The 14280-nt window shown below is 37.6% G+C and overlaps 1 protein-coding gene across 1 annotated transcript; it reads right to left on the bottom strand.

The window, feature by feature from the left end:
* Nucleotides 1-888: 888 nt before the first annotated feature.
* On the bottom strand, nt 889-1440 carry LOC118833565 (interferon tau-2-like). The gene has a single exon (XM_036740932.1). The coding sequence runs from the start codon at nt 1438-1440 to the stop codon at nt 889-891; it is 552 nt and encodes a 183-aa protein (XP_036596827.1).
* Nucleotides 1441-14280: the final 12840 nt, after the last annotated feature.

Raw genomic sequence — 14280 nt, 5'->3', positions numbered from 1 at the left:
TAAAGTGGGTTATAAAAATTACTCATGGTGACTTTTTCTTAGATCTCTCCATTAGGATTTAGTCTAGTGTATTTTCTAAATTTGTGTGCAGGAATTTGGGTTGGTAATGGTGGATCTTACAATATTTCTTTTTGCTACTCTTCCAACTTAGCTCCACTTTTAATCTGTAACTTTTTGTGGTATTTATTAACTTTTCCATGAATACTTATTAGTAAAACAGTTTGAAACTAAAGACCCATCAACAAACTTTATATTGAAAAAGATGACCTTAATCTTTTAACTTTTATTCCTTGAGATCTTCATCTGTTTTTTGACAAAAAAAAATATTCTGCACTTATCCGTAGTTGTGGAAGGCATCTTTAATAATATCTATGGCTTAAGTCCATTTGGAGCTTATTGTTATACATTATGTAAGATGATGATCAAAGCCTAAAATTTCCCAGACTGCTTTCTAATACCTTTAAAATATTGTTAACTTTTCCAAATGTACTAATAGATCTTACAAGTAGAACAGTTTATAAATATACATCAAACAATATTTTTATTAAAAAATAATTTTAATATAAAATACAACAATGAAGAGTAGACAATATAAATATATATTTTCTTTGATTGAAATATTATAAATATTGTGAGCCAGATAAATAATAAAAATAAATACTAATTATAAAACATCTAAGTACTGTAACTTAATTCTATTCAGAAAATTCTCTGAATTGTCCTATTTCAGTATATGAATGTCAACTCACATTGATTTAAAATAATTCAGTGAATTCGGGTGTATTTCAGTTCTTTTTGAGAAATGTCTTTTCCAATGATTGACTACTTCGCTTTATTTAGGAAATTAATCAAGGAGCTTATGTGTTTTGAGAGTTCATTTCTTCTTCTTTAGTTCCTGAGTTTTCTTGTGAACTTGCTCATGAACAGAAAGACCCTCCTGATCTCTACTCTCACAATCTCCCAGGCACAGTGGCTGTAATCTTTACTTTGTAGATACTGGCTTATCCCTTGGAAGTAGCTCTTCAGGGACAGCCTGGGGTTCTCACTTCCCAAGGAAGGCTTTTCCCACTTCACATCCTGTCCAACACACCTCTCTAGCTGTTCCAGCTGCTGATCCAGCCCAATGAGCAGTTGCATGAGCTGGGTCTGATTCCAAGTATTAGGGGTGCCATTCTGGCTGAAGATGGTGAAGGTGTGCTGGAGCATCTCATGAACAATAACTGTGCCATTTTCCCTCTGGAGTTGGCTGCTTTCCATGGCTTCCTTTGGGAAGTTGAAGTTGGTCCTGTCCTTCCAACATGGCCCCAGGGAAAATGTGCTCATTTGGTGCAGAAGTGAGAAGTCTTCTTGCAGGCCTTGAGTCAGGTCACAGCCCAGAGAGCAGAAGGTGCTGGAGCAGAGCATCATCAGGGCAACTGGCAACAATCTCCAGGAGGTCATGGTGACACTGAGGATAGTTTGGGTCTTGCTGAGCTGGGAGACCAGTGAGCCTTTGTCTCAGTGTCTCAAGTTATCTGGCCTTAAGGCCACTCTATCTTAAATAGTGCTGAAAGTAATTTTCATTTCTTAGCATGGAATTTCCCTTTACTTTCTACTTTCTTTTACATAGTTTCTACATTGATTTTAAAAGATGTTATTAAAGTCCTTTCTTTTATATACTTGTAGGATGTTAACTAAATTTACCATTGGAAAGAGTTTTACAGATAAAGCTTTTTTTGTTTGTTTTGGTTTTGTTTTAGGGACATTGTTTCTTTCTTTCTTTGTTCCTTTTTCTTTCTTTCTTCTTCCTAACCTCCTTCCTTCCTTTTTTCTTTCTTGTCTTTCTTTCTTTCTTTTTTCTTTCTTTCTTCCTTCCCTCCTTCCTTCCCTCTTTTCTTCTTTCTTTCTTTCTTTCTTCTTTCTTTCTTCTTTCTTTCTTTCTTTCTTTCTTTCTTTCTTTCTTTCTTTCTTTCTTTCTTTCTTTCTTTCTTGTCTTTCTTTCTTTCTCTCTTGTCTTTCCTTCTTTCTTGTCTTCTTTCTTTCTTTCTATCTATCTATCTTCTCCAGCATTTATGACCTTTTATTACATATTTACTCTTGCCTAGGCTCTTTCCTATGTCTGATATGCTCTCCACCCTAACCTCTGACTATTTGAATCCCTAGTTTCCTTCAAAGATCACTAGAAATGCTACCTTTTTCAAGAGGCCTTTCTTTGTAATCCTGAAAGCAATGTATAAATGCTATTATTATTACAATTATCACACCTTGTCCTGACATAATAGATGCTAACAGTCCTCCTCTCCCTCCACTACTTTTTAAAAAATTTCCTTTCAATATATTTTATGTTTTGTTATCTATGTCCATGCAGCTTCTTCTCTTGAGAGTGTAAATTCCTTGATGGCAGGGACAGTATTGTTTTTGTTTTAGTGTTTGGCATATAGCATATACTTCAAAAATCTTTTTTGGATTGAATTGAAAGATCAAGTTTTATCAATTTTACCCCCAGATTGTTTATTCCTTCTAATTCTGTTCTACCATCTTCATTCAGGTCAATCAGTCAGTCAATCACCCTTATTAACTGTTTCCTGCATACTGGGCACTGTGCTAACTGTTAGAGATATAAAGAAAAGCAAAAAAACCCTCAAAATTGGCTCTGATCTAAAGGTTATATTAGAGATGAGCCTTAAAGGAAGCCAGGCATAGATGAAGGGGAAAGTATTCAGGAGATGGGGGACATCCAGTGTAAAGGTATATTTTTTTAAACAAGTATTTATTAAGCACCAACTATGTGCAAGATGCTGTAGTGTTATATAAATATCTCACTTTATCTTCACAACAACTCTAGAAAGTAAGTTTTATTATTCTCTCTATTTTATAGATGTATAAACTGAGGCAGAGGGCTGTTTATTGAGTTGCCCAGCATCTCACAGTTACTAAGTATCTGAGGTCAGATTTGAACTCAGGTTTTTCTGACACCATGCAGCCTCTAATGTAACCTGCTCAGAAACCTTCATTTGCTCCAGATTAAGTACAGTGTAAATCCCAAACTCCTCATCCTAGCATATTAGCTCTTCCATCATCTGGCTTTTCTTTACATTTCTACCCTTGGCACATTCTACTTCATTTCACAAACTCTGCATTCCTCTGTTTTCCCAAATTGGATTTTAGTAATTTTTCAGTTGTGTCCAACTTGTCATGACCTCATTTGGGGTTTCCTGGCAGAGAAACACTCCAAGACAAAAAAGATCCCACTTTACTTGCCCCATTCAAAGAAGGGCCAGACTCATTAAAGGTGCTTGATAGCTTTAGCATCTCAAAAGAGAAGAACAGCAAAAAATTCCTGCCCTGATTACCATTACAGAGAGGGGTCAAGCCTTGGATATAAAGTTGGGGTCTTGCTTGTCCCGTTAATGAAACAGCCATCAGAAGTTACCTTGAACCTTAAAACCACAGCCCTTAGACTAACGCCATTAAACAGAGAAGATAGATATAATTCTATCCTGGTACCCCTTCTCTCCGAGGAGAGCAGAGTGAGCCAAGCTTCAGGCCACAACCTCCTACTTAGCCTGTCTCCCTTGAAGAAGGGTGAAGGGAGAAGAGGGTAGAAATGTCTAATCGACCTCCCTTCAAACCACATATCTATACCCCCACGCTACATGTCAGAGACAGTCCTTGCTACATACATTTATTCTATCTATCTATCTATCTATCTATCTATCATCCATCTATCTGTGTACCAATCTGAATATAATGTAGAATACATGTAAGCTCCTTAAGGAAAAGGATCTTTTTGTCATAGTGTCCCCAGGACAGTGCTTTGCTCACAGTAGGGATAAAGGATAAAAGATAAAGAATAAGGAATGAATCTGTGATTTCATTGGCATAGGGAAATCTCAGTTGAGGAAACTTCCTCTGCCAACACAGAGCAGCACCTGCTCTAAAACTTATCACCTTAGAGAGCTGCCTAGGGTACTGAGAGGTTAAGTAATTTGGCCAGGATCACACAATTAGTGTGTGTCAGAAGGCAAACTAGAACTCAGGTGTTCCTGACTTCAAGGAACACCAAGGTTTCACAGCTGTCAAGACCTAATCCTGTTCACACGTTGTCCCACTCAAATGTGACTAACTTTTGGTCCCCAATCTCATCCAGCCTTCTCTTGACTCCATTTACTTGCCCAAGCCCAAGCCCATTTCACCATTGTAGTCTGCTGGCCCCTCTACTCCTTCTTCCAGACTGAGCTCAGCTGGGCCTTCTACAATTCCTTCTCTCTATCTTCCCCCACATTCCCTATTCCCAGACAGACAGTATCCTTTCTTCCTTCTGTCTTTCAGCTCACTCCTTTTCATCATTCCAATGCCCTTAATCACATTCTAGTGTGCATTATACTCCTTCTGTACATGTTTCATGCTTCACCCTTCAACTAGGAAATAAACATCTCTCTGGCAAGGACTATGGTATTTTTTTATCTCCTGCTCTCAGGTCTCAGTGCCTTGCACGTAGTAGTAGCAATAATTATAATGATAATAATAACTGAAATTTATATAATACTACGAAACACTTTATATGCAGAATCTAATTTGATTCTCACAAAACACAGTGAGGTTATTTCCATTTTAATGGTAAATTCAAAATTAATGACAATGAAAGACAGAAAATGATTAAAACAAACAAAAAGAGGTACAAATAAAATGTTATTAGGATTCAAAGGAGGCAGATATCACAATCAGCTCTGTGCTATAGGGGAGGGAGCAAAGCAATGAAAATGTTACCATGGAGGAAGTGGCCTTCGACGGAAGTCTTACAAGGTGGATAGTTTTTCAACAGACCATGAATCTGTTGAATCTGGCTCTTCTTGGATTGAACATAAGAATATATCTGTATTTTACCATGTAACCGTTGCTACCACATAAGAGTCGCACTCTGTTTTTTCAGTCCAAAAATTGGCTTATAACCTTTCATCGCATAATCATCGCATGGTATAATTCTGTTCATCAGGCTGCTTAAAAGGTAAACAGAGCAGCAACGTATTCACCAGTGGGATAGGAATGTGTATTTGTCTGTTGTGTATTGTAAGCCCCAAGCCTAGAATTTTCAGTACGTGAGTATTGTCAGTATATTTCCAAAAGTCAACTTGCATAGGTTGTTTAGAGCTCTGCAATACTGACAATATTGTCACTCAACCCAATGAAGAGTCATAGGCGCAAGGGGGGTGGGTGGGCAGGCGAAGCTGCCATATTAAGTTACGTGATATGGTAAAACTTGCATCTTACCACACTAGCTAAACTATACAGTTTGTCTGCCACTAATGTGCGAAGCATTTCTTTCTGATTATGAGTAAATATAAAAACTATTCTGCAGGCTTCAAGCTGAAAGTGATTGTGTTTGCTGAACACCATGGAAAGGTAGTGGTGGAAAGACGGTTTTCAGGGAGTGAAAAGTTGGTGAGAGACTGGTGGAAACTAAAAGACAAGTAATACCAACACATTTTTTAAAAGCTTCATATAATGGTCGTACCCCACTTTTTCGCAAAGATATTTGACAGAATCTGTGACGATTATACAGTGAAATACTTTATTAAGGCAGGTTATGAGAAGAAATTTCTGGTGTCTTTTTAAGTTCTTGCATTTCATGATGCTGTTATTCAAGCCTCTTACCTAAAAGAAAACCAAACTTGTCCCTAAATCAGATGTGTGTGAATGTCCCTTCTTTGAGCCACAAAGAGCACTTAATGACAAGAAACTTTGTTCTACCTTCCTCTCTTCACTTGGTGCAAGAAGACAGGGACTTTCAACCCCATAAATTTCATTTTGAGACTTGCTAACACATGTGACTCTCAGGGGGTTGTTGGATACATTGTGGTACCCCAGCCCAGTAAAAAATTGTGGCTAAGCATGGATGTGAATATTTTAGTTTCAGTTCAAATCCAGAGCCTCTCTTGGTCTCATATTTTACAGACTTGACACCATGCTCTGAAATCAGCTTCAGTCTGCACCCAGCTGCTGAACTTACTGCTTTCTTACTCTCTCAGCTACTTCGCTTGGTCCGAGAGGAAACCGGTTTTTCTACTTTTATTTTCATCACGTTGAATGTGCTTTCAGTTTTCCTTTTGTTCTCTTGCATCATTTTTATACTGAGAAATTTTGGTATCTTAAAAACTCCAAAGAGGCACTTCTTTTAAAACTTTTCCATATTATTCATATGGAAAATCTCTAGAGTAAACAGAAAATTCATTTTTTGAATAGCAGACGTGGTTTATTGCAGGCTCCCACACCAAATGAATTTCCTTGATACAAAATTATCGCTTATTTTTCACATTCTAGTAGCTAATTTCTCAATCAGTGAAAGGATTGCTAATTTTATTTCATCCTTAGAATGGGCTTGGATGTAAGGTCAATGGTGCAATTTAGTTTTTTTTTTCCCTTTTGTTAACAGTCTCAAAGACTTAGTAGTTTTTTGTCTTTGTGTTTGGCACATTACCAAGGAGAGATTTTTATCTCCAGTGGTTCCCATTTACCACTGGGATCAAAACTCATTTTATTTTATTTTAGTTAAAGCCCTACACATCCTGCATCCAAACTATTTTTCCATGACTATTTTATTTTACTTCTCTTATCACACTCTAGTCTAGACAAATCAACCTTCAAATTGTTCCTCAGACAAGAAATTCTGTCTCTGCTTTTGGGTCTCTGCACTGGGTTATCCTTCATAGTTATAATGCACTCTCTTTACCTCTGCTTCTTAGATTTCCTAATTTCCTTTAAGCCTCAGCTCACAAACTACCTTCATGAAACTTTTCCTGTTTTCCTGATTTTTTCATCTAATTTCCACCCTTTGTGAATTTACTTATTGATTTAGTCACATTGTCTTCTGTGATTAATTGGGATATGATGGACTCTTCTGCCCCAAACTCCCTGCTCTACATGCTGATATGGCCCTTCCTCACTTGCATTTGGACTACTACCAACTGCCCCCCCCCTCTACTTTTTGGGGAAGAGAATTTGGCCTTTATTATTGACGTCAGGCAGTCTCTCCTCTAGGCATGCCCCTCCTACTTCTTAGAACCCCCTTTCTGTTTTTTTTCTGGAAACTTGTGTTTCAACAATCTGGCTAGCAGCTGCTGTGGGGGTGTGAAAACAACAACAACTAGCACATAGAACGCTGCAAAAGCCCAGGTCCTTTTGATCTGCTTTACTAAGGAAAGCAATGTTAAGGGGTTAACAATCTTACTTTAATCCAGCATACAAATATCATTTACTTAGTTTAGGGGGAAAAGCCAGCACCCTGAACTTCAGAGCAAATACAATCAAATTACAAACAGACCAAATACAATTCGTAGTTACCAACATCTGAGTTCAGCCAGGGATCTCAACAACAGCTGGCTCAGAGTCACGCGTCACTACTGCTGCAGCTCAGAGCTCCAAAAAAGGAACACCAATCCTTGGTTTTATATATTTTGTTCAGGGTCAAGAGTGAGTCACACATGCAACACCCACATGACCTAAAATCATCACAAAAATGTGACTTAAACCCACATGGTCTAAAAGCGTCTGATGTCACAAACATGTCACTCAAACCCATTTGAACTAGGCTTTCCCTTGAGGCAAGGAGGTCACCAAGGACTACTAATGTAATCAAGGAAATAAAGTCCAAACTCCTCAAGGGAAGGTTGAATTAAGTGCTAAGAGCCCATTTTGATTGCCAATACAACCTGTCAATGTCTTAAGATAAACTCTCCCAGACTCCTCCTTACCTGTGATAGAAGAGGTGAAAAACCAATCATCTATGCCAGAAGAAGACATAACCCTTTTCCTTTAAATGTTGGGCCCTATTCCATATTGTTGAATGGCCTTATTGTGTGGGATGACCCATTTGTCCTTGCACTATATTAGAATCAGTGAAACAAGTCTATAACAACCTGGGTCCTGGGTTAGACAGGTGCCTTTGGATGCATCATTGATCATAGGACCATATATTTAGAAAGAGTAGGTAACTTAGAGGTCATCTAGTCTATAACTTGGTCAAAGACTCTAAGTACCTAAAAAGCATGTATAAACTCCAAAAGACTCATGATGGAAAATGCTATCCACATCCAGAGAAAGAACTTTGGAGTCTGAAGGGAGATGGATGCATACTACTTGCTCTCCTTTTCTTTTGTTGTTTTGTTTTATTTCTTTTTTCTCATGGTTCCTCTCATTAGTTATAATTCTTCTTTACATCATGACTAATGTGAAAATATGTTTAATATTAATGTATATAGAGAGCCTATATCACATACCATGCCATCTTGGGGAGGGGTGAGAAAATTTGAAGCTCAAAATCTTATGGAAGTGAATGTTGAAAACTAAAAATAAATTAAATTATTTTTTTAAAGCATCTATAAAAAGATAGTCTAGCTTCTTACTTGGGTTCCTAGCCACAAGTTTCTTCGAGCTTTAACCTCTCACAGAGCTGACCAAAAAAAATCTTTCTAAGGCCTAGGTTCTCATTATGTCACTCCTTTGCCTAAAGCTTTTAATGGTTCCCTCTTTTTTATAGGATAAATTAAAGATGTTTTATCTAGAATCGTTCCTAATCTGCCCCCAATATATCATGTCTACACTGTGTTACACTAGTTTCCCTCAATAAGTCTATGTTCCAACTGCACAGTATACATGCAAGGTTATTGGCCATGCCTGAAATATATGCTTCCTTCTAGAGAAGTGTTGATAAATGGTTAACAACCAGCTCTTTGAAAATGCATGACATACTTTAAGTTTTATCTGCATTGTCAACACTTTTCCATTACTTTCTCAAGTCAAGGCAATCAACAAAAAATCAATCAAGCCATAATTTGAAGCTTTTGATGATTCCCATTGTGTAAATTAGCACACTGAGAATTTAAACAATCTTTCCTCTCTGGAAAAGCTGGCTCCAGTGCATTCCTGCTTCCTTATCTCTTGATGTCTTCAATCCTCTTCCTTCAAGTCCCATTTCTCGTTTCCCCTTCCATGAAGCTCATTTCGCCTTCTCGTCTGAAGATGAACTCTCCCTCACCAAATTTCATTGAAGCTATTTGACCCTCTGTCTCTTGGTCTCAGTTTCATCCTTGGATCGTGTTCATCAGGCTACATGTTGGATCCTTTTATTAGACGACCAGCTTCCTGAGGGCAGTGCTTGTCATTCCTAATTTCTGTTTTCCCAACACTTCCTCCAGTAATTTTTATATATTAGATGCTTAATAAATGTTCTTTGAATTGAATTATTCCACTGAAACTTCTGTCTATCCCTTTGGGGTATCTAGTTGACTTTTTTTGTTTTGTTTTTTGTTTAGTTTGGCAGGACAATTGGGGTTAAGCGACTTGCCCAAGGTCACACAGCTAGTACATGTGTCAAGTGTCTGAGGCCGGATTTGAACTCAGGTCCTCCTGACTCCAGGGCTGGTGCACTACTCACTGCTCCACCTAGATGCCCCTCTAGTTCACTTTTTAAGGTGAATTTGTTTAGTAAAATGTAAAATTAATAGTGCACAATGTTTTTTAATGCATTTAATGAGAAAATATAACAAGTATTGTACAAATGCACATTTTTCAATGAATAATACATATTATAAATATTGTGACTACAATAAATATATATAAATTATCAAACATTAAAACTGTTCAGCTCCTGAGTACAGATAAAACTTCTGTGTAGTCTTGGACTTTTTCATTTTATCAATAACAGCTCAAATTATTTTTATAATTCAGTGAATTGAAATGGATTCCTCTCCTCTCCTCTTCTTTCTTCTTATAGAAGCATTCCTTTTTTATGACTTCATCAGCTTATATAGATTCAATTACCATCCCTCTGTAGATGAGTCATTGATGTATGTATCCAGACCTCCTCTTTCTCTGTATCTCTAGTCTAACATTACCATCTGCCAACTGGGCATTTCCTGTCACATGTCCCAGTCATCCCAAATTCAGTATGACCAAAAATGAAGTCATTTTCTTCCTCCCCCACAACTTCCCCTTTCCCCCAACCTTTTGTATTTCTGTTGAGGGAATAATCATTCTTCTAGTCACCCAGGTTTGTCCTCTCAGCATCAACATCTCAGCTTCCTTCACCCCACACATTGGTCAAGTCTTGTTGCTTCTGCCTATATCATATCTCTCCCATGCATCCATTTATTTTGATTCACATAGCCACCACCATAGTTCCAGCTCTCATTACCTCTTACCTCAACTACTGTAATTGTATCCTTTTTGGTCTTCTTGCTTCATGTTTCCCTTTCTCCAATCCATCCTCTATACAGATACCAAGGTGATATTCCTAGAACATAGGCGTGATCATCTCATTCCCCTCATCAATAAAAGTTACTGACTGTTACATTTCTGGCTTATTTTACGTTGTATTTTTTTAAATGAAATTAATAGAATTGATAGATAGCATATTAAAATCCTCCCAAAGACACTAGCTGTCACCCCTAATCTCATTTTCTGCATAAGTAATATGGGGATAATAATAGCACCTGTCTCATTGTGTGAACTGTCATGAGGATCAAATGGGAAAATATATGTAAAGCCCTTTATACAACTTAAAGATCTATAAAATGCTGCTATTGTTATTACTATTAATTCTATGGACCAGGAATTATAGTTTTAATGGTAATATTAACAATATATTATGTTAATTAATATGATAGAGATAACAATTACTATGAATTCTACAGGCCTTCTTGCTATTCCTCATGTATGATATTCATTTTTCGTCTCTGCATTTCCACATGCTATGTCCCAAACCTGGAATGCACTCACTTTTCCCTTCTGCCTTCTGAATTCCCTATTTGAGAGCCTGCCTGATTTGTGCTGTTGCTAGTGTCTCCACCTGAAGGTATCTTACATTTAAATTGTAGATATTTCGTATATACTTTTATGGGAACCTACTTTCTTTCTTCGTAGAATGTAACCTTTAGGGGGGCAGTGAATGTTTCTTTGGCTTTTTTTTTTTCTGGTCTCTGTATTCCAAGACCTTGTACGTTGCCAAACACATAACGAATAATATTATAGTGGCTAATAAATGCTTTTTGATTGATTGCGTTTGATTTTTTTTTAATTTCTTTTGGTGGTGGACTTTAGATTTGATATTAAGATCTTTTGTTTTTGGCTTTAGTCTATTCTCAAGGTTGCTGAGTTTCCCCATCTGTGTTTCTCTAAATTTTAATTTCCTTCACGAGTATAAACCGCTTTCTCTTCTCCCCCAACCACTCCTTTTTTTTAAATCATGGCTTAACATATATTCAGTTTCCTTTTGGTTCTTACATCACTTTTACTTAAAAGAATTTCTTATGTAATCTTTTTTCAAAAGCTCTTAACAGAAATTTCATTCCTCTTAATTTTTTCACTATTTTTTTTAAACCTCAAAGAAACAAAAGGTCTATCATGAGCAATAAGATACTAAGTTCAGTCTTGAGCCTTGTACTCTTCCCTTTCTATGATAATACTCTCTTTATGTGACCTCCATCAGCTCCTATAGGTTCAGTTATCATTTCCATGAAGATGACTCATAGCTCTCGATATTATCTGATGAGCCTATATGCTATCTATTAGTCTTTTGACTTGTCTTATTATAAAATTTTCTTGCTTATGTTTCAGGTCTCACTGTATAATTTTTATATCTGAACATACCACAGATTTTTGTTTAATTGATGGAGAGGGCTTGGATATTATATCTGTTATGTTTATAGTAGATGAATTACTTTTCCCTTTTGTTCACCATCTTATAACCAAGGCTTCATCCATTGGATTAAGGACAGTGACTGGGATAGTAGCCTGGTAGTTCTTGGGTGGTGGAGCATATCAGAAGCTCAGTCAATGGAAAATGACTTTTTTGTTGCCGTCTCTCCTTAGAACATGGAATAGCAGCCCCAACATGGTGGAAATGGCCAAATTGAGGAATATGTTTTTCTTTTTTGCCTTTTTAATAGTGCTAATCTCTGTCAAGCATCTGCTTCTATCACCTCTTGAATAGCTCTGCTTGAATATATGATCTCCTCCTCTCTCTTCCTTTAGGGGAATGAATAAGGCTTTGGTAATAGATTTTGCTAGTTAAATAGCATGCAAGGAAGGACTTTGTTGCCATTTGCTTGGAGCCTAGTGAGTGGAAGGCCATTTACCTCAGGGCTCCTATCCTGTAAATAGCTTCAGTTCTGATCAACCAGGGTAAGGTCTAAATCTCTTGGAGTTTTTGTTACTTTCCTTATAGTCTGGAGTCTGGAGGCAGAAGAGCACTTTGAGTCCCTTGCACCCTCTTGACTGCTTACCCATACCTCCAACAGTGGTTATAATGTGTTTTAAAAAAAAGTAATTACCTGGGCAGCTAGGTGGCACAGGGGGTAGAGCACTGGTCCTGGAGTCAGGAGGACCTGAGTTCAAATCCGGACTCAGACACTTGACACACTTACTAGCTGTGTGACTTTGGGCAAGTCCCTTAACCCCAATTGCCTCCCCGCTCCCAAAGGAAAAAAAAAAGTAATTACCTAGAGAGGCAGAGCCAAGATGGTGGAGTAAGGGAAGCATTCAATCTAGCTCTCCCAACAGTCCCCTCTAAACAATCGTAAAATAACTTCTCAAATAAAATTCTGGTGTAGTATAGCTAACAACAGGTTGAGGTAAGACATTTTTTGAGCCTAAAGGAACTTAGGACATTGAAAGGAAAGTTCTGTGACTCTCAGATGGGGGCAAGATGGAATACACATGGCAGCAACAGTCATTGTGGGCCTTGGAGGTGGCCCTAATAGAAGCAGCAGTAGCTTTGGTAGATTTCAGCCCAGAGAAGGTAAGGGGATTGGACAATTGGTCAGAAAAAAGATTACAGGAGACCCCTGTGGTAGCACTGGGTGCAGGACCAGGCGCTGTATCAAAATTCTGTTAGCCAAACCCACTTCTGGGTCACAATTCCAGGGCAGAGAGAAGCATTAGTGCTTGCAGTCACAAAGGAACAAGGGCCCTAAGGAACAATAGTGCTTGCATCTGCAAGGGAGCAGGGGCTTTTACTGGTTAAAGACCACAGAGAAGATCAAAAGAGCAGTGACCATACCTCCTCTGGAATCACGTCTTAGAAAAAACAAAAACAAAAAAAAAACCAAACCCAACAACAAAGAACTTGACCATGAAAAACTGCTTTTGTGATAGGGACGATCAAGAGACAAACTCAGAAGACAACAATGATTTGAAAGAAGCTATGAGCAAAGCCACAAAGAAAAATGCCAATTGATACAAACCCAAAAAGAATTTCTAGAAAAAAAAACTAAAGAAAGAGCAGAAATGATTTGAAAAATTAAATGAGCAGTAGAGGAAAAATTGGGAAAAGAAATGAGTGTGATGCAAGAGAGTTATGAAAAGAGAATTAACAGCTTGGTAAAAGAGTCACAAAAAGCAGTGAAGAAAATAGCAACTTATAAAACAGAATTAGCCTAATGGTAAAAGAGATATGCAATCTCTTTGAGGAAAAGAGCTCCTTGGTTAAAAAAAAAGAAGAGGCACAAAACTTCACTGATAAAAATAACTTTTTAAAAAGCAGAATTGGCCAGAAAAAGAGCAACAAAAGCTTATTGAAGAAAATATTTCCTTAAAAATTAGAATTGGACAAATGGAAGCTAATGACTTTATGAGACACTAGAAAACAATGAAGTAAAGTTAAAAGAGTGAACAAATAGAATAAAATGTGAAATAACTCATCTGGAAAACAATTGACCTGGAAAATAGATTGAAGAGAGGTAATTTAAGAATCACTGGACTACCCAAAAGCCATGATTTTTAAAAATGAGCCTACACTCCACATTTTAAGAAATTATGAAGGAAAACAGCCCTGATTTCTTAAACCAGAGGGCAAAATAGAAGTTGAAAGAATCCATGGATTACCTCCTAAAAGAGATCCCAAAATGAAAATTCCTGGGAATATCATAGGGAGACTTTGTGGAGGAGAAGGTACCTGAACTGTTCCTTGAAGGAAGAGAAGGATTCCACACATAAAAACAAGACACAAGCGTGCTTCAGATCTGACCAGATAGCCTTCATGTATATGTGGAGGCTTGAGAGATCAGAAAAAAAGGTTATAGTCTCCTTGTAGAGTACCTTAAGGGAGGCAAGTAGGTGGCTCTGTGGATAGAGCCCTGGGTCTGGAGTCAAGAAGACCTGAGTTCAAATTTGGACTCAGGCACTTACTAGCTGTGTGACTGGGCAAGTCACTTGACCCTGTTTGCCTCAGTTTCCTCATCTGTAAAATGAATCATAGAAGGAAATGGCAAACCACTTCAGTATCTTCACCAAGAAAACCCCAAA

Source organism: Trichosurus vulpecula, chromosome 1 (genome assembly GCF_011100635.1).
Source record: "Trichosurus vulpecula isolate mTriVul1 chromosome 1, mTriVul1.pri, whole genome shotgun sequence".
Taxonomy (NCBI): Eukaryota; Metazoa; Chordata; class Mammalia; order Diprotodontia; family Phalangeridae; genus Trichosurus; species Trichosurus vulpecula.
The sequence above is the reverse complement of the archived record's forward strand: the minus strand, read 5'-3'. Positions and strand labels throughout refer to the sequence as shown.

Bases quoted from the DNA above. Each gene is read 5' to 3' on its own strand.
- LOC118833565 (XM_036740932.1), bottom strand. From the start codon at position 1,440: ATGACCTCCTGGAGATTGTTGCCAGTTGCCCTGATGATGCTCTGCTCC.